General features: G+C 39.4%; 1 protein-coding gene across 1 annotated transcript in view; it reads right to left on the minus strand.

The window, feature by feature from the left end:
- Nucleotides 1–1,977: 1,977 nt before the first annotated feature.
- cacna1fb (calcium channel, voltage-dependent, L type, alpha 1F subunit) overlaps nt 1,978–20,453 on the minus strand; it is a 52,089-nt gene continuing 33,613 nt past the window's right edge. Inside the window, exons 21-48 of the mRNA XM_036578336.1 lie at nt 20,303–20,432; nt 19,470–19,529; nt 19,222–19,328; nt 18,040–18,127; nt 17,835–17,942; nt 16,838–16,890; nt 16,568–16,714; nt 16,248–16,449; nt 15,980–16,138; nt 15,612–15,722; nt 14,807–14,890; nt 14,337–14,465; nt 14,180–14,245; nt 13,946–14,037; nt 13,626–13,781; nt 12,907–13,038; nt 12,716–12,812; nt 12,227–12,329; nt 11,837–11,938; nt 10,221–10,348; nt 8,416–8,535; nt 7,663–7,913; nt 6,807–6,830; nt 6,584–6,709; nt 6,203–6,351; nt 5,904–6,016; nt 4,117–4,455; nt 1,978–3,144 (exon numbers count right to left, since the gene is read on the minus strand). Of these exons, the coding sequence (XP_036434229.1) occupies nt 2,875–3,144; nt 4,117–4,455; nt 5,904–6,016; nt 6,203–6,351; nt 6,584–6,709; nt 6,807–6,830; nt 7,663–7,913; nt 8,416–8,535; nt 10,221–10,348; nt 11,837–11,938; nt 12,227–12,329; nt 12,716–12,812; nt 12,907–13,038; nt 13,626–13,781; nt 13,946–14,037; nt 14,180–14,245; nt 14,337–14,465; nt 14,807–14,890; nt 15,612–15,722; nt 15,980–16,138; nt 16,248–16,449; nt 16,568–16,714; nt 16,838–16,890; nt 17,835–17,942; nt 18,040–18,127; nt 19,222–19,328; nt 19,470–19,529; nt 20,303–20,432 (3,646 nt within the window). The 3' untranslated portion in view covers nt 1,978–2,874. The remainder of the gene's footprint in view (nt 3,145–4,116; nt 4,456–5,903; nt 6,017–6,202; nt 6,352–6,583; nt 6,710–6,806; nt 6,831–7,662; nt 7,914–8,415; nt 8,536–10,220; nt 10,349–11,836; nt 11,939–12,226; nt 12,330–12,715; nt 12,813–12,906; nt 13,039–13,625; nt 13,782–13,945; nt 14,038–14,179; nt 14,246–14,336; nt 14,466–14,806; nt 14,891–15,611; nt 15,723–15,979; nt 16,139–16,247; nt 16,450–16,567; nt 16,715–16,837; nt 16,891–17,834; nt 17,943–18,039; nt 18,128–19,221; nt 19,329–19,469; nt 19,530–20,302; nt 20,433–20,453) is intronic.

Consider the following 20,453-nt stretch of genomic DNA (forward strand, 5'->3'; position numbering starts at 1 on the left):
AGTTAAATAAGTATCACCAGCCTCAGAACCCTGATTGCAACCTGAACCTCGCCAGCGGAGTGGGAGCAGTTCTGACGCCACGGAGACCCAGCATCGCACCCGGAGCCACGCACTGATCTGCGAACAGATCGACCATCGAAAGGCCGCCCAAACTCCACCGTCAGACGGCCACGACACACCTCCGCCCAATCACTGACGGAAAGGCGCGTGCCCGCACGGAGACGCAGCATCCACGGCCAGCGAGGAGAGGAACCACCGCGTGAGCTCCAGCCTTCGATCGAGTCCGTCCTGAGACGACCCCGCCTGAAGTCAGCCCCCGACTCCAACGTAAGCTGGTTCCATCAATTTGCAATCAGGGCCCTGACGCCAATTTATTTAATAAGAGAACTTATATAGGTACATCCAGCCATATAGTTACTCCCGTCCAGGCTTAGGTTAATTCTCTGGAGGCTCTCCCAAGCGACTTCCCAAACCACACTGCCTCATACCGGTTAGCCGTCAATCACTCTAACTTACTTGAGCTATTTTGTCTTTCATTACTTTGTTTTGTTTTGTTTTCTGGTATTATTTTCTTTTGTTTATCATTGAATGTAGTCCAAAAGTAGTTTGATATTTAGCCAATAAATTCCCTTTTCTGAAGCATCCTTGGTGCGAGCATTTCTCTCTTGCCCTGGTCTGTAGACTTCAAATAAATCCGGGTTACCCCACACCCTCACATAAGGTTCTAGCAATAATAATATTAAAAATTGCAAAACCCGTTACAGAACACACTTGCTGCATTTCAGCTGCAGTTCAACCGGTATAAACACTAAACATTAGCTCAACAGCTCAGAAATTGTCTTAATGAACTTGCAGCAAACAAAGGATGCCAGGTGCCTAGTTCAAGTAGATAGTTCAGTTTAAAAGACTGAGCACCTGGGGACATTTAAAGTTTTAATATTTTTTCATGTAATATTTCAAGGTTTACTACAAGTGTCTGTATTTCACTGCTGACGTTTTCACAAATGTTGAATAATCAATGGCCAGTTTGGGTTATAACACAACATTAATTAAAATTGAAATAAAAACTTTTTCAAATCTGGCCCACAGATTTGTTGAGATTTTCTAATATCGCCCTTTTACTTGTTGAGTTTGACGCCCTGCTCTAGGCAGACTCCTTATAACTATGGTCGAGAAATGAAGACGTGTTAACTTCAACGGTTATTCTTCAGAGATGCTGTCATAAAGTGGCTGTAACAGCTGGCCCAGTAAAGCCATCTGGGGAGGACTGGGAGAGGGAGTGCTGGAGGGGCGAGAAAGTCACCACTTCAAATTATAGCAGGACCACCATTTCTGGCGCATAAACGGTTTAAGAGGAATGTAAAACGTGTGAAATAAACATAAACTAGCAGGCTAGCCAGTGAAAAACAGGATGCGTAGGGCTTAAAAAGTGCTAAGATTCGTCATGAAAATGCTTAATATATTTTTAAGTTTAAAAGGTCAACAGTGCTGCCCTGACAAACTGTTGAATAATTAAAAAATCAAAACAATAAATGAACTTAAATGTGCAACATGTCCAGAGCAATGACTGTAAAGAGAGTCACAAAGTTCATCTTTACATTTCAGATTACAAACAATCCATTATTTTAATAAATAGACTCTTACTCACTCTCACATAGAAATGTCTTTAGCTCTTACATGTACAGAACTGGATTATAGTACAGTTATTTACATATGTATATATAAGTGGGAAATAAACATTGTAAATAAACACTGAGCCACACTGATTGTGACATTTGAATAGTAAGCTGGGAAATCAGATGTGCAATTTTTCATGGTTCATTGCAGGAAAAAAAGATGGTACTGTTGGCCTATGCATTAACTGCCCGAGCAATTCACATTCATAACAATGCCCAACATACATCAGCTCTATGAAAACAAAACAAAATTTTGGGTCTGTTCACAGAGCAACAGCATTTCTCAGCATCACTTATTAAATGTTAAGAAAAAAAAACTTAGTAAATAAGAGTTAAAAACATGTAAAATAAACAAAAATACACACGTGTGCTCAGCTGTTTTTGTAATTACAAGTATATCATGTACACTACAGAATCAAGGGGTTAACAAATTATAAAAAATTACAAGCACGCAGTAGAAATAAGCAGACATATAAAATGGAATCTGATCACTGTGAAAAATAAATGCACAATGTAAGGGTTTAGGACTTAATACTCTCATACAGTATTGCTACGTGTTTGGGGTTTTGTAGATCTCTTAGGGCAGAATCCCTTTACAGATATTTTATAGCTTTTGGTCAAATGAATGAAGAGGATGAAATAAAAACATATGTACAGGTATAAACCATGTTCAACATGATGTTCAGTAAAAAAGGAGTCCTTTCAGAGACCTTATGTACACTATTTGATGCAAATGTATTACAGCAAATGAATGCTGGCCACTCTCAGATGCATTGTGCCATGATATCAGTGTTCTCAGGCATTTTGATTTGGCCAACCTCATTCGGCTACTGGTACAGTCCATCCTTCCCTCTGCTTCTAACAGCGTATTATTGCTATTTTTTGGATTCTTCAACATGCCTTGAAGCTTTTTTTCCTTCTTCTAAGATATAAAAACCAAACACCAATACAATCTCAAGCTACCTTGTAAAAATTCACTTCTAGTAATGTAAAGATCTAGCTCCCCCCATTAAAAGCCCTTTGCAAACCTTCCAATACTTTTATCAACCATGGTCAAATTTTGACGTTTCTGTCCATGATTACCGGCTTTGGGGCCCTCTCTCTCTGACCCGAAGAGACATTGACTGCCTGATCAGCTTCCTCGCCCTTCCTCCCACTCATTCATTGACTGGCTCTGTCCATCTGTCACATCTCACTGTCAGAAAGAGGTAACACATGTCATTTCATCAGCGAGCTCATCCTCGTCTCGGCCCCTGACTGGCTCCTCATCGCTGTAGAGGGGTCCTAAGTCTGTGTGGTTGAGGAAGCCCCCTCCAGAACTCCCCGTGCTCCCCCGGCTCAACAGGTCACTCGCTGCACTTTCCATTTCATCTATGGTCATGTGACACGCATCAGCAATCTCTCGCTTAGCAAAGGCAACAAATTTGGGGTCCTTTGCATAAAGGCCAAGGCCCTCGGAGATTAATACCTGAGGAAGAGCAGAAATTTTATTAAGACAGGGACTTACTATTTACTAAACAATCTAACATTTATTTGAAGGTGAAGTCCCAACAATAAGGAAAAAACTTATCAGCCTCATCTAAGTTTCTTTTTACTCATAATATCCTTAATATGGTCAGAACCCACACCTGGACAGAACACACACATGTACACTCATTCAAAACAGCTATAATGTAACACCCAGTCAAAACAGGCAAATCAGACAGCAAGACCTACTAAATTGTAGGCTTGCAGTTGTCATGTTAAACTTTGCAAAGAAAATGCATTTCTGCCAACGGGACAAAGTTATGTTGCTTAGAGCATCAATGCATTTCAATTCTTTGAGTAGGAGAAAACTACCAGCTTCAGTTGGGGAGTACCCTTCATTGCCAGTTCAATTTCTATGAGAGCCACCAACAAGCCAGCGAATAGCAGCCCTTATGTAGAATCATCAGCCTGTTAGATGTAAGTGAGTGAACCAGGTCTATGAGGTGCTGAAAATACTTCAGTAGGTACTTGGGGTTGCTTCACATCCAGCTGGGATAACCAACCAACGACTACAGACTGCGATTACTTTTGGTAAAAATGAAGTCGAAGACTATGGTACACATAATCTATCGTCTAACAGCTGGAGAAGCATCTGCGCGTGGAAGAGCACTAATGTACTATATCACTGTTGTCGGAAGAAAACCTCGTATCTCCAAAATGCCAACTTTACAAGAAAACCTACTTTACTTTTAATGTTAGCTAATGTAACCAGACTTTTTTCCAAGTTATTTTGGGCTGTTTCTTTTGGTCCATTCCTCATTAAATTTACAAACAATGTAAAGGATAACGGGTATCTTCAAATTATGTCAAAAACTGAAAAACAACAAAAATGGAGATACAAGGTTTTCTTCCGACGGCAATGATATGTAATACAAGTTTTAATGTACATAATAAAATAGAATAGCTATCTTACCGCCTCCACCAGGCTGTCAGCACTACCTCTCTTCTCACTGTAATGTGGACTGAGCTGGGTGGGCACTCTCAGAGTGGTGTATGCCCTGTAAGGCTGGCCTGTTCGCCCACCCGAGGGCCCTGAGTACCAGCCTGGTCGCTCTGCCACAGGTGCATTAGCACTTCCAGCCTTCTTATCCCAGATGCCCACACTGCCAGCACCAGCTGCCCCCTCATCCTCGACCAGAATGAGTGGAGCGTACAGCAGACGACCCCGTCGGGGGCTGGGGTTTGCCCAGGAGGCCGTGGAGCCCATGGAGGAGTGGCTGCTGCTGCGGCGGGAGTCATAACTGCCATACGGCTGAGAGCAGACAGAGATGAAAGAGATAGGGGGGTTAATAAAAAGTAATAAAAGAGTGAGAGAAAAGCCATTGGATTTAGAAAAACTATGAAATCACTTATAAGATTGCCTGAATGTGTAATAATGATTAGACATCAAGCATGCATAATTATATTGTTATTAGTTTGTTATAATAAAATTAGACGAATAATAAAGTAAAGAAGACATCACATGACACAAAACTATCAGTTCCAACATGCCTTTCTATATTGCTGCTGTCATATCAAAACCTTGTATGATTTTTCTCCACCTGAAAACGTCAACTGCCCTACACATTGTGTAAATATTACTTTATTACTTTTAGGAAAACTCATGACATTAATATGCAAGAAAGCTATGTTTTTTCCTCCTCCTATAAAGTTACTTTTTCTGAGATACATTAGAGTTCGGGATGGGTTAAAGCTGGAGGGTTCAACCAACAAAGAGGGGAAGGGGTACTGGCTGGAAAAAGCCTTTTCATATATGTCATCTTATACTGTGATTTACCTGCCCTTGTTTCTTTAAATAAGACAAAGTATGTTCTGTTTAACAAACTATAACTTTTGTATAACAAACCGTAAACTTCACTGTTCTAATAATCATTTATACATTTATACAGGATATGTTTCAACCTCAGATTTTGTATCAAACCACTTTCATTAGCTTTGCTGTCATCAGTTAGCATTGGGGTCAGTCCCATCCCTTTCAGACTCTGAGCTATTTGGTGGTTTCTGTCAAAATGCACAGCTCTCTAAAGTAGCTATTTTCCATCCTCAACTCTGTAAGACATGAGCTACTCAGTACTACTCGTGCTCACTTGCTACATGCAATGCTTGATCGTTTACTGCTAGTTTTTGAAGCAGAATTATATTCCCTTGAACAAAACTCTCCTCAACAATTACCAACTACATTTGCAATATCAGGTCTCTGCATATCTCCACATATCATCTATACATATTCTTACCATCAGTGTAATGTCGCCATTTGCATTTGCATAAAATATCTGTCCATCAGAAGCTAAAACGTTACAATTTTCTCCCATAACAGCACTTTCACTAGCCCCGTGGACCTGGCAACCTTGACGATGGATATGCATGCTGTACGAAACACAACACAGCAATACCAATAAGAAGGGAAAGCATGGAGTTCTACGTAGTATCTTCTTCTGTAGGTGTGCATGTACTCTGCCCTCATCACAGACTGTTTGTTTGACATGAAGAACATACGTGGATGGAAAGAAAATATCGATAATAGAGATGTTAAGAGATCAACGAGTGAGTAAAAAGGGGGTAATGGCCACTTTACAAGGGGATAGTTTTTGTCATTTTGTCAATTTTTTAAACAAGGTAGTGGCATCCCATCAGCCACCCCACACTGAGCCCTGGTTACACATCTAATGCGTGGCTAGTACAGCATCTGGGGAGAGGTACCTGTGAGCGTGCCCTGCAGGGCGGAGAATTCTGGTGGTAAGTGCCTGGGATGGGCAGATCATCATTGCTGCCCTGCCTCCTCAGACACTGGATGTTAAAAGATGGCTTCCGCCCTGGGAAAGAAGAAGAAAAGGAGGACATGCTAAAAATACTGTCTATATTGTTACCAAAAAAGTTAAAACAACCGGTGGGAATGGGTTTCCTGTGGTTTGTGTTCATAAACTGCAATGCTTAAAGGAATCATTGGTTGAAAGAGCTGATATATGGGAGGAGAGAGTAAGTGGTATTATTAATTGTACCAGTGGGGGTTGCAGGCAGCAGACGTCTCCTGGCTGTCCTCCTGGCCTCGCCATAACCATTTCCATAATGATTATTATACGCAAGATGCCCATCATAACCATGTTCTCTATGGCCAGGATACACAGGGCCCTCCTCTGGGTATCCATGCCTGAGGAGAAAACAAGGATATCTCTCCATCTTGAAGGAAAGAACTTTAACTGAAAGAACACTGCTGAACCTCAAAAAACAACAGGAAAAGTTTGCTTAGACTACCTTAAGGATTTGATAAAGTATTGCACAATGGTTGTGATGTCCTTTTGCTGGTACTATTGTGAGCAAGATAATTCTTCAGGGTGTAACTGGATTTAACACATACAGAGTAGATAAGAAAAGAAGAGGACCTGTCTCTGGACGCAATGGCCTCCTCGTCGTCCTCCCTACTGTAGAAATTCTGCTCCCCTGGGTAGCCCTCCTCTCCATCCATTCTCCGAGAGAGTGGAGAGCTGAAGCGGTCCCTGGAGTCCCTCCTGAGGAGAGGAGAGGGCACAATGTGAGGACAACAGAAAAAAAGACTAATAAAGAGGTGGCCATTATGTGACGGTGTGGACTATATTCAAAGCCTACCTTGGGTTCTTGTAATATGAAGACCTACAACACAGCAGAAAGTAAAACAGAAACAATTATAGCAGATTGCTCAGTGACTGAAAATACAGGATAATTATTTCTGCATAAATGATGTCAGAACAGACAGCAAATGCAAACTAAACCCCAAATGTATTCCCCGAATTCTGGACTGAAGCATAGACTCAGAATTCTGCATATATTCTAATAATGTATATTGTCTGTATTATTTTTCTACCTCATTTCAACTCAGCAAATGTCCTTTACATTGTCTGAAAACTTTTCACATTAATTTACATTAAAAATGAATAATGTTTTTGCCATGTAAAGTTACCATTTTTGAGATTAATGATTTTTGGACAATAATAATATATCATAATAATTCAGTTATTTACTCAGTAGTCCATATAGCCTTCATTTTATCATTTGGTTTACTTATTCATTTGGTTTTGTATTTTTATTTTACATTTTTTTACTTCATATTTGTATTAATTTATTTAATGCATGAGCTATGATGAGAACAATCAACTAATCATCAAGGTCTTTCTTCAGGAACACTGTTCATAATAGTGCAAATGAGGCAGATGTTTAAATGAAGATTTTCTAGATACTAGAGAGCAAATGGTCCTGGAGATCATATCATATATTGTTTGGTTGTACGGCCAAACATATTCATGTGTTACCCAGCCATATGTAAGTGAACGCTCAGTATAGTAATTCTTGTATAGTATAGCATTTGGCTTTGACTTTATGTTCTTCCATACCAATATATAATAAATGTCAGTGGCAAATTATTATTAAGCATTTCCCTCATTCATTTGGAAAAATTTGTTGAAGATTTGGAAACAGTATCTCTGACCTCTTTGGTGGCTGGTCAATCATTCCATTCTTATTGTGGTGATGGAAGGAGGAGCGCATGTTCTCTCCTCTTGTGAAATTCTCCTGCTCCAGTACACTGCTGCCATTGGCCGTTTTGGCTAGGGAGGGTCTGCGAGATGGCCCCCCATTGGAAATGCCCTCTCCTGGGGCAGAAGTACCAGTGGGTGTGGAGGCCAGTCTCTGCCGGTCTTTGGCTGAGTGCTCAGCGTGACCTGTGTAACCTTTCTCATTCTTTAAGAACAGAGATGTATATTTAAACAGGAGAAAATGAAAGGGAGTATGTTATCCGTTATATCATCGTATATAACACCATGGCTATGATTTAATTAACACAGATCATCACAGCTGAGATGTCTGTTGCGATAACACACAACCTTTCTACAACAGTTTTGCAAACTCAAAATAAAAATGCAAAGAAGCCCCGGATATTTAAAAAAAAATGTGTTAAATATTGGCAATTCATTTTACCCACAAGTGTGTACAGCAGTTTAGAGTAAAGTATACTGTTGTGCCTCAGCAACTGGTAGTGAGCGGAGTAAAACAGGTATGGCGTAAAAATGTGCTGTTTTCACACATAAAAACATGAGTAGACCACTTTTTAACCAAAACAACTGTTGTATAAATAACAGTACCTTTCTGTTATCTCATCAGTAATCAGAAAATAGGAGAATAGGAGAATTGTTTTTTATAGATTAATCCATGTGGCACCCACCACAAGTCTCCCCTTAAATACCTTATAGTGTGCATCATTCTCCTCTTGCTCTTCCTCCAGGCCTTCTTCGTCCTCCTCGAGGTCTGCATTCATGGCCAGTCGAATCTCTGGCCCTAGATCTTGCAGGGTGCGCAGACCCGCCTGACACAGATGCACGCGGAGAAAGAGAGGGGGCCACAGTATATATGCTGCACAGGACAGTGGCTTACAACACACAAACATGCATTGGGAGCCAAGCTACACATATACGTACATAAAATAGGCCAACATTAATTATGTAAAGTAGAATGCCCTTTTGTTTCAACACCATAAGGGTATGGTGCTATGTGGCAGCTTGATTGAAGAAGGCTATTTCTGCCCTCTCCAACCTTATAAATGAGGCTACAAATACAAGTCCACCGCAAAGGCAAACTAATACTTGCTAATAGAAAATCAACACTGGCTTTGAGTATTCCATACTGTATGCCATCAACACTAAACAGCCAGCAGTAAATGCATCTGTGTTTTGTTTGCCTGCTGTCATTAAGTAGGTCATTTCTCACTGTGAGATCCATGTGTATGCATCTCGAGAATGGGTAGCTCATCTGTTATCTTTGTGTGTGTTCCCTGATTCCTACCAATCATCCCAATAAAGCCTTTTAAGCAGAAGTGATTCTGTTGTTGACTTGCGACAAAAGTGAAGTTTCAGGAAATATTCATGTTTACTTTCTTTGAGAGTTTACCAGAATACTTTCTTAATTTTCAGAGTATGCACCCAGAAATGGAACCCATGTGCTGACTGCCAGATTGAACCCAGTAAACAAAATCCTTAAGATGTTCAGAATGGCTTTAAAAGTTGTATTTTGTGGACTCCAACATATAGTCTTTTCTGGCATCCTCACAATAGTTCATGAATATCCCTATGCTATTATAGTACACATTTTTATACCTACCTGAACATTTTCCGATTCACGGGATGTTACTCTCCTACCTTTATTTCAAATCCTACTTTAGACATTCAAAGCCTATACAATAAATGCATTATAAATAATGTTTCAGGGTATGATAAAATGAAGTTTTAAAATAGCTAAAGTGTGGGAAGAAGACCACACCTGAAATACCCACTGCTTCCTAACTTCCTCCCTCTAAAATTCCATTTCTGTTGTTCAAAACAAAGTTTTCTGGAGTTTTTGAGTATCTTGAGCTTGAATTTTGTCTGTTGTCTATTGGGAGTTATTAAGTATCGACAGCAAGAAAGCAAGATAACTAATCAGTCAATCTGGACACTTGGCTTGCACTTCAGCAGCTTCATACAATGAACAAAAAAAAGACAATTACTTAAAATGACTGCAATAGGCCTAACTATGAATTATTGTGTGGTCTGAACTATTAATTATTTATAATAGTTTATTTATAATAATTACTTTATTTTAAACTATTTACATGATGTCCATTGCTTTTGTATTTTGTGCACAATTTTATTCAGTGCACCAAACTAGAACACTTGCCAATATTAACAGGGTGCACCTTGTTAGCTGCAATGTCTGTTGTGCAATCTCTGCCACCATAACTATGAGTGGAAAATAAATGCAGCAGTGCAATATGGTGTGGCAGGCTCTAGAAATAGCAGTAATATCTGTAATGTAAAGTTAGATGTACCTTTATGATATCAGGATCAGAGTTACTGCTTGTGATGGAGAAATGGGCCAGCTGTAATTATCAATGAATGTGCAATAGACTCCATTGTCTACATCAGGCGTCTACATGCATCACTCCTGGTCTACATGCATGGAAAAATAGGTCTAGGTGAAAAAAGCCCTTTGGAGCAGACTGGGTTAGACATGTACCTGGAGAGCTGATGGGTTTTTGGGGTCTGGATCTCCCAGACCCACTTTCTCTTTTCTCCTGCGGAACTTCCTGAAGTAGTCCTGGATCAGGAACGTGGCATAGAACTTACCCACAGTCACCTCTTCCTCTGTACAGGAGGAACAGAGAAAGAGAGAGAGAGAGAAAGAGTCAATGCAATGATCAATCAGTAAAGTGAGTAATATTTTGTGGTAGTAACTTAAAGGAATGGTTCATTTGAAAATCAAATTACCCAATTTTCTCTAATCCCTTTCCCTTATCCTAAATGTTGTGATATCTTTGGTGTCTGACTGCTTCTTCATTACTGGACTGGAGCTATGAGGCTAATATAACAGAAGTCTATATCAATGAACTGAAACTTTATGACCATGTGGAGCCGCCGCAGATAAGATTCTTGTTCCAGCACATCCCACAGATGCTTGAGTGAATTGAGATCTGGGTGATTTGGAGGTCAGGGCAACATCTTATACGTCATATTCCTCAAACCATTTCCAAATAATGTGTGCAGAGTGGCAGGGTGCAATATCCTGCAGAAAGAGGCCACTGCCATCAGGGAATACCACTGCAATTAAGGGGTGTACCTAGTCTGCAATAGTGTTTAGATAGGTGGCACGAAATTGACATCCATGTAATGCCTGAACCCAGGGTTTCCCAGCAGAACATTGCCCAGAGCATCACACTCCCTCTACCAGCTTGTCTTCTTCCCACAGTCCATCCTGGTACACTAACTTCCCCAGACCAACAACGCACATGTACCCACCCATCCAAAGAAAATGGGATCAAGCAATTGTATTGATACAAACCATCATTAAAAAATTTCTGCGACATAAGCTACAGTACCACTTTTGTTGCTTTTTGTCACCAGACAAGATAGCCTTTGTTAGCCTCGCACATCAATGAGCCCTGGCTGCCCAATACCCTGTCACTGGTTTGTGGTTTGTGTCTCTTCAGATGATTTGGCCTTGGTCAAAGTCACTCAAGTCTTCATGCTTGCCCATTTCTCCCAGATCCAACACATCAACTGCAGCAACCAAATGTTCACTTGCCACCTAGTATATCCTAGACCCTGACATGTGCCGTCTTCACAAGACTATCAATATTATTTGTGTCATCTGTGAGTAGTCATAATATTTTGACTCACTGGTGTATATCACCCAAAAAATTAAGTATTAGCTTCACATTAGCCCTGAAGCTCGAATACAAAACTGTAGAAGCAAACTTCACACACCAAATAAGACTTGACTGTTTAACTATGTTTGGGGACAGCTGTATAAATTAGATTTTTCAGTGTAGTGGACTGAGTTCCTCCCAAAGAGGAGTAAATAAATCAAAAAAAGAAAAGGTGTAAAGAAATACAATTAGGTGAACAGACTGACTCTTAAATAGACAACTGGGAGACAGAGCAACAACAATAAAAGATGAGCAGGAAACAAATTAAAGCATTTTAAAATGATTGCTGCAACACCTAACAACAACAGTAGAAACACATAAGAGATGCAAAAGTAAAATAATGATTCCAAATCACTGCCATGGAAATGTGACCCGTTAAGCTGCCTTTAAGCTCAGTGCTCAGCAAAAGCATACCAATCCTTCTCACCAGTGGCTGGGGGAATAACCTCATCCAGGATTTTGGGCTTCATGCGCTTCCAGATCTTTTTAATGATAATCCTCAGCTCCTCGTTTTCCTGGTCTGGGTGACCTGAAAACACACACCAACAAGGTTCAATACTCTGTGGTGTTTTATAATGGATCAGATTTTAACCCTACATCAAGAACAAACAAAGCAAAGTAACATGACTCAGTTTTGTACTGCTATGAAGACTCCTCTTATGGTGTTGATTGACCATTCTCCTCAAGCACAACACGGGTAAACTCATTACTGTCCAGCTGTGATAACTCAATCCAGACATATGTGATTCATCTATGCTTAATGTGTGAGTAAGTCATGTATGTTGTGTGTGTACACATCCATGCCTGCTGTACTAACCTTCAGTTTTAATCTTCAGGGCAGTTCTGACTAGGGCGAACAGGGTGGCATTGAAGGTCACCGTGCCATCTGAGTTTAGAGGCATGTTCATAGCAACCAGTCTCTGCCCAAGAGAGAGAGAGAGAAATAGAGTGACAACACTGTATGTGCATATGAATGTCCTGAATCTAAAGCTGTACCCTGTGCATTTGCATATGTTTCTGTGATTGTTTAAACTATAATTGTTGTTTTACCCTCACTTTAGGCTCAATTCTCCTGAGCATGTTTCAGACCAGTTGCAGTGAAACATATTTCATTTTTTCAGCTTGACTCTGAGCATACACTATTAGTGAAACAGGACTCAATCAAAATTCATTCTTCCAACAGTCAATGGTAAATATAACAAATAATTTAAAAAGATTTTATATTGAGTGTGTGTGTGTGTATGCAAGGGTGCTGTATTCTTTAGATGTGTGTGTGGCTTGGTGTATCTATCTGCATGTGTTGTACCTTGCAGGCCACACGGTGGGGACAGAGTTTTCCAAAACCCAGAGGAGGCTGGATCCTCCTGAGCAGAGCCACCACATCTAAGTGCTTTATGCGACCCCTCCATAAAAAAATCATATACAACACACTGAAGGGTGGGCAAAGAGAGCGAAAAACACAGACATGACAACAGAATACAGAGAAGTAGATCTTACTTGGCCTCAGGATCATACTCAGACCAGATCCTTTTGAACTCATCCAGATGATGCGGCCCCAGAATTGACCAATCACGTGTCAAGTAGTCAAAATTGTCCATGATGACAGCAACAAAAAGATTGATAATCTGGGAATGTGGAAAAACACATATAGTAAGTAATGATGACTTGTTTATGATGGATGTGTAAACAATGCCTCAGTGACCAGATGAACCATAAATTTATTCAGGTACTACCACGTATTTCCAAGCTTGGAATCACCATTTAAAACTTTGGAATCACTGTTTTCATTCATATAAAACCCATTTGTTGTAGGTACATGTATAGAATGATCCTGTTAAGATGCTACAACTTCATAGGTTTCTGTAGGAAGTTGGTAAAAAGGAAGAACATTAGATGTGTCATCTCATATTTTACAAAAAAGTGGTGATCAAGTTATAAGGTTGATAACTTATAAAGGAATTACTGTGAATAGATAATTATAGTACATTATTTGTCATTTAATACTTTTTTGATTTTCTCAAAAAGGTAAAATAAAAAGTAAAACGTTAAAATACCGGTTAGTTTCTAGCTTGTAGAATTTTAAATTACACTGTACCAAATAAAAGCAATTGTTACTTCAAAGTCTTTCCAAATTTTTTGAACAATAGTGTATATAATATTGTGTGTTTATGTGGGTGAAATGCGCATGAATGTAAAAGAGTTCTGTGTTACCAGGAAAAGCACAAAGCATGAAGAAACTGATGAAGTAGACAATGGCAAAGTTGCTGCCACAGGTAAATTCCTCTCCAGGCTCATAATCTGACTCTGGGTCACAGCGCTTGCCTGGCAGACTGGCTAGCATAATCTCTTGCCATGCTTCACCTGTGGCACACCTACACAAATGGACACAGCAAGTGAGTTGACGATGAGACCCATTTTCAAGACAGTTTCAACAAGAGTGCAGCTGTATCCCAGCTTACACAGGTGGTACGGTATGTAATAAAATCTCTGCTGTGATCTCAACTGTTTCCTGTGCATTCCTGTTGCACTCGTTCACCTGAAGAGCAGCAGCACAGCTTGAGGAAAGGTCTGGAAGTTGTTATTGCGGTTGATGGGTGTGTAGTCATGCATGGCAATTTTTCCAAAGGTCTGAAAGAGAGAAAGCCAATCAGATAAGCATTCAGAAATTCAGGCCGAACAGTGGGTTTATGTTAACATTTACAATGTTTATTAAATGATACACATGTGCTTATTCAGACTAATCTGAACTTGTAATCCCTGCTCCACCCACCTGCATGCCAATCACAGCATAGATGAAGAAGATCATAGCAATGAGCAGTGCTACATAAGGAAGGGCCTTTGGGACAAACAGGAATGAAAAAAAAAACATTGAAATGTTGAGCCTTAACATAGAGAGAGTAATTGTGTGTGTTGGTGTGACCCCTGACCTGAAGAGATTTTACAAAAGTCCAGAGGAGCGTGCGAATGCCTTCTCCCTTGCTGAGCAGCTTAACCAACCGCATCACACGAAACAGACGGAAGAAAGTGATTGACACACGAGAACTGTCCTCTGAGCTCTGTGGAAAAAAGTTAAGAAAATAAGAGAGGCAGATGAACCTTTCTAGAAAAAAACCTACAAATAAGGAGATTTTATGGCCACTACCACTAATTTCTTGACTAACTTGAAGGTTATTAACTGTTTCCCACCTTGCAAAAATATCATCTTGAAAGTCTAAATTCAATTGTAAATGTGAAAATGGTGACAATCAATTAGTTGTAAACAAAGCTAATGCTGATCTTGTCTCTTATTCAAAATATGTATGAACTGATCAACATATTTCATATTTTGAGAAATTACACAACTGTCTGTTTTATGATGCACCGTGTGAATAGTGATCCAGAGAGCTTGGAGACTCACACTAAACTCTGTAACCACAATGTCCACCACACTGCCCACCACAATTAGAGCATCAAAGGAGTTCCAGGCATCAACAAAATAATGCTGTGAATAAGACAAATGGCTAGTATCAGTTGTAAAATGAAACAGCAGGAAGAATGACAAATACTGACATTATGTACAGTACTGTGCAAAGGTCAGAGACCACTCTTTCATTGATTTAGTTTCCATTTAAAACTGATATTAATTACTTAATTGAGTTATTTATTTTTGAACACCAGAAAAAAAGCAGAAAACTTTTATTTAACAGAAAACTACAGAGAAGCCTCAACAACTAAATAAAATATCAAATTTTAAATTTTCCATTATAACAGTTTTCATCATTTTCTGGAGATTTACTTCCAGTAAATCGGCAGGGATGTTTTTCCTCTCAGTTCTTCCACATCTTCACATAAACACAGTCCAGCAGCTACCCTGTCTTCACAATAAGAGTCCTTATTAGAATAACCCAGCAAATATTTCCTTCAGTCATTTTTGGTGCACATCTAAAAGAGGATTGGAAAAAAGATGGAAGAAGGGTGGAAGAACGATGAAGGAGTTAAAGTAGTAGTAGAGTGCACAAAAGTAAAGAGTAGTCAAATAAATGTTGCTAGTGTTGAATGTCTTTGTGACTTCGCTGTTTTTTTTCTAATACTCAAAAATGTATAAATACTTAATGGCCATTTTGAGTGGAAATTACAAGAAACGGAGGGGTCTGGCTTTTGCACTGCACTGAACATAGATCAATATTACAAAGCAAAGTAAATACAAGAGATATGATATGAACCCTGAGCCTGAGGGCTAATAGCTTGACGATCATCTCTATAGTGAAGAGACCAGTGAAGACCATGTTGAGGATGTCCATGACGTAGCTGAAGAGTTTGGACTGTTCATAGTGCTGAGGAGACAGGAGCAGGCAGAGGACCCATTAGCAAACTTATTCTTACATTTAAAACCCCTATAACTAAAGCTCAAAAATCTTTAAGGTCTAATGTTAAAAATCTTTAAGGTCTAACCTTTATGTCTAAAAAGGTTTTGCCCTAAATGTGTCAGCCAACCGCAAATCATTCTAGCATTCTAAATTTGGCTGAAAATAACTTTTTTCTTGAATGAAACAAGTCATGTATTCTTCATGAAATCTCTTCTGTGGCTTACCTGAACTGCCAAAGTGACTGTGTTGAGGAGGATCAAAACAAACATGATGTACTCAAAACCTGTAGAGTTGATCATAGACCAGAACTTATACTGCACTGGGTTCTTGGGGATATACAGCTTCAAGGGCTGGGCTTTCAGAGCATATTCTACACACTGTCTCTGTTGGAAAAAGAAACAGACAAGCCTTTGAAGAACAAGAAGGTGTCTTAACATCGGATCATGAAAGAGAAGACGCTGCCGGAGGTTCTTCAAATATTCCTCCTCTAACCTGGTTCTTGTCGAGCTCACAGTTTTTAAATTCGGCTTCTCCTTGCTCACGGAAAGTGATGATGACAAAACCCACGAAGATATTCATCATGAAGAAGGCGATGATGATGATGTAGACAATAAAGAAGATGGAGATCTCCACACGGTAGTTGTACACAGGGCCATGGTTCTCCCCATTTGCATCTATGGCTTTGTAGAGAAGCCTGAGAGAGATCATGTACAAAAGAGAACATCTATAACCCAGGGGAAGAAAAACACTATATGTGTGGAGCCAGACTTGATCTTTGACCTTTGCCAGAACACATTGGGAATGCAACTTACGCAGGCCAGCCCTCAAAGGTCGACACGGTGAACAGGGCCATCATGCCCATCAGCACGTTGTCAAAGTTAAAATCACTGTTGAGCCAGAGACGCTCCCGCACCATCGGGCGACTCACATCGCCGTCTTTATAAACCACGAATGTGCCTCTGCGTCACACACACATACAAACACACTGCTTGAGACCAAAACTGAACAAGTTTAATATAAAAAGATACATTATTCAGTATCCAGAGATAAACACACTGACAAGCTACGTCTGCACTTCTTACTTGCACTGTTCTGGTGTGTGTTTAGCTTCATCCGTGCAGCGATAAAATTTACCCTGAAAATAAGACGTATTTCATTCTATTAGGACAAAGCTCCTGCACCACATCAGCACATTAAGAGATTCTAGTGATGTCTCCTTTAACTCCTTAAAATCTGTCCCCCAGAGTAGCAACTTATACAATATGGGTAGGGCTGTTTACATTACTATTCAAAAGCTTGGAACTGCTGTTCAACACTAGAAAGCTGTGCGTAAAAATGAAGTAATATGTGTCTAGTATCATGATCAGGGCCAAAGATGATTTTAAATTGACTGAGAAAGCTGTAAGATGTTGCGATTTAAGTTATTCTACAAATTATGTTTAGAATTAATTATATTTCACAGAATTCTTCAAACATTTAATGAAACATTTAAAAACCTCTTGGAGAATGATCTATAACATTTAAACCCATACTGTGTAAGTTATCATTTTATCTAAAATAACCAAAATTGTTAACATAAGTGATTGCAAACACTAAATGCATCAGCATTTAAAATTGGAGCTTTCTTTGTGCTACTATCACTATATAAAAGAACCTAATAAAAGCACCCGCTGCCTTTATGGTTGGATGCATTGTGATAGTTTCTGAGCTCTAGTGTGCATGCATTCAGAAGAACACTTGCACTGTTAAAGGCTTATCTTTGATGTGCTTCACCAGAGTTATAATAAATGAAATGTATAGTATATTCTTATTTATATGTTTGCTTGCACAAAACGTTAGTTTGTGACATAAACAAATGAAAAAAACATAAATTTTCTGGTTTGTCAGCTCATGGTTTTATATATAAAAAATAAATGCAACGAATAGCATTAAGAAATGGCAATAAATATTAGAGGAGAAGATTTTATGCAATTAAAAGACAGAAATCTCATAAAACAGCATGAAAATTTAAACATCATGAACACGCTGCATGTACTATAGTGGAATATCTATAGTGGAAGACATTAAGCTGTAAAGTACCTTAAAGAGCTGAACGCCAATGCAGGCAAACATGAACTGAAGCAGAGCAGTGACAATCATGATATTCCCAATGGTCCTGATAGCCACGAACACACATTGTACCACATGCTGCAGAGACATGCAGAGATGCAGTTATCAGAAAGAGAAACATTGCAGAAATGCATTACACTCATACACACAAGCACTTTCTCACACAAAGTGGTACCTTGAGTCCCTTGGCTCTGTTGATGGCTCGAAGAGGCCTGAGCACTCGTAGCACTCTCAGGATCTTGACCACAGAGATAGCACTCGAACTGAAAGAGTGGCAGAAAGGGCGCAGGGTTAAAGCGTGTTCTGATGTCCTGTTGTTTGATGTGAAAACTGCTGACCTTGAACCTCCACCCATAGTGTTGGTATAATGACATGCTTCTGTCTGCAGAGTGTATGCATATTATTAGAAATAAGTAGATATTAACATAAAAACAAAAATCATTGATCATTAAAGCCATAATTCTTTACATTAATATTATAAGCACAGTTCATTAAGCACATCAAGCACAATCATCGTTTCACCATCCTCAATATCTGAATTTAAAAATAAGGTTTACACAGGCAGATATACTGGCCAGCAAGCCGGTGAATGCTAACTTAAAATGAAGAATTTGTGGCCAGAATTAAAGAAACATATTTATTGTGTTGTATTTACAATAACAATCATGGTTTAGTACCAAAAAACAGTTAACCAATGAATTAATGTGAAGGGAGCGTCCATTTTTCGCAACGGACAGTTTTTAATCATTCGATTCTATAGATCTACCTTGATCTTTATCAGGCTTTAATCAATTGGCCCTGTTTGTTAGTGCAATTGCTAAAGATCACTGAGCTTGTGCTGAAAGCTGCAGCTTTTTAATATATGTTTTCTAAATGAGCTCTTCCAGTAAAGAATGAACTTGTGCTGTCTGCCTGTCGTGGAAATTGATGCTTGATAGAACATCACATCCTTCTGAAACTCATACTCCAGCCACACAGACTCTTTCCTCCTATTGACTCTGAAATTTTAATTCATTTTTTTTTGTAGTCATCATTGTTATCTGATTCTTTTTTATTGTAAGCTCTGCCACTGGCACTAAAGCCGTATTTTAATACCTCAACCATCGCAGCAGGCTGAAAAAAATGCTCAAAGTTCTAGAAAGAAGCTTGTTAGGTAGAGAGACAGTAGAAAAGCACAGTCTTTCTTTGTCCACCAGAGGGCACTCCCTGTATCTACTTGGTCATGGCAGCCTTTTACTGCATCTCTCATCTTTTACTTTCTACTAGAAGACACATATTAGATACAAAGTAGAAAATCTAAAACAACTTGAAAAGATCATAGATCAAAATGTGGTTTAGAATGTGGAGTTAGACTCACTGAAGGAAGAACGAGACCAGAGAAACACTGACAACCAGCAAATCCAACAGATTAAACCAGTTCCTACAGAAAGAGCCTTTATGCAGGAATGCCCCATGAACAGTCATCTATGGAGAGTGCAGAGAGAAAGAGAGGAGGACAAAGAGATAGACAGATGAGAGACACTGAATGAGAAAGAGATACATTTTTTGAAGCCTACAAAGTCACACAGCTCTTCTAACACATTAGAAGAATTTGAAGAAAGGTACCTTGAGAAGGATTTCCACTGTGAATATGGAGGTGAAGGCATAGTCAGCATAGCCCAGGAACTAGACAGAGTGAGAGAGCCAGGCAGAACGAGAGTGTCAGAAGGAAAGAAAGACTGAGAAGATTAAAAGACAGACAGATGCAGACATGATGAGACATCTATAAATAAACCATGGCATCCCCCTCTGTCTGATGCACACGGAGGTGGCTGATTGTATGGTGCAGGATAGCACTTCCTCAGCTGGCATGAAAAGTCACATCTAACATGCCAATCAGGGCAGCTGCAAAATGTGTGTATTTTGGCCCTTGTCCCTCAGTAGGTCATCAAGGGCACTATATACAGAAACTGCCACAAACAAGCTTCACTATGTGTAGTCTTTAGTTACAAATCACTGAAATACTTGGAAAAACTGTAAAATTAATAAAAGTAAGTGAAAAGAGAAACAGATATGCTATGTTAGATGTATTTATTTGCATTTACTCTTCTAAGAGGTGAATTTGGTTAAACTGAACTGAATTTGTTCTCTTATTGCTGTGCGATCTCTGATAAAGCCAGGCACACTGAGACAGAGGCACCTAAAAAGAGACATAAAAATATTTACTGTAATTCTCCAGGCCTGGTCACGCAGTATGTAAAATGCAGAGACAGCCAGTGTTTTTGGGTTCAGGCTTTGGAAATAATAACTTTAAAAGTAATTTCCAGACAACATTCATGCTTTATATAGTCTGCATCCTCTTGTCTATGAAACTTTACATCTCATATAGTCTATATAGTCTATATGTGTCATGTATGCGATTCTGTGTCTGTGTATGCACATGTGTGTAACTGACTTACTTTGTTCCTGGAGGAGTGCGCTCTGATTGGGTCCTCAGCAGCAAGAGAGATACTACTGAGGATGATGAAGAGCAGGATCAGGTTAGTAAAGATGTGATGATGGATCAGAGTATGACAGCCTACTCTTATTCTACAGAAAGAGGGAGAGAGA

The sequence above is a fragment of the Colossoma macropomum genome, unplaced genomic scaffold (assembly GCF_904425465.1).
Source record: "Colossoma macropomum unplaced genomic scaffold, Colossoma_macropomum, whole genome shotgun sequence".
NCBI classification, from domain to species: domain Eukaryota; kingdom Metazoa; phylum Chordata; class Actinopteri; order Characiformes; family Serrasalmidae; genus Colossoma; species Colossoma macropomum.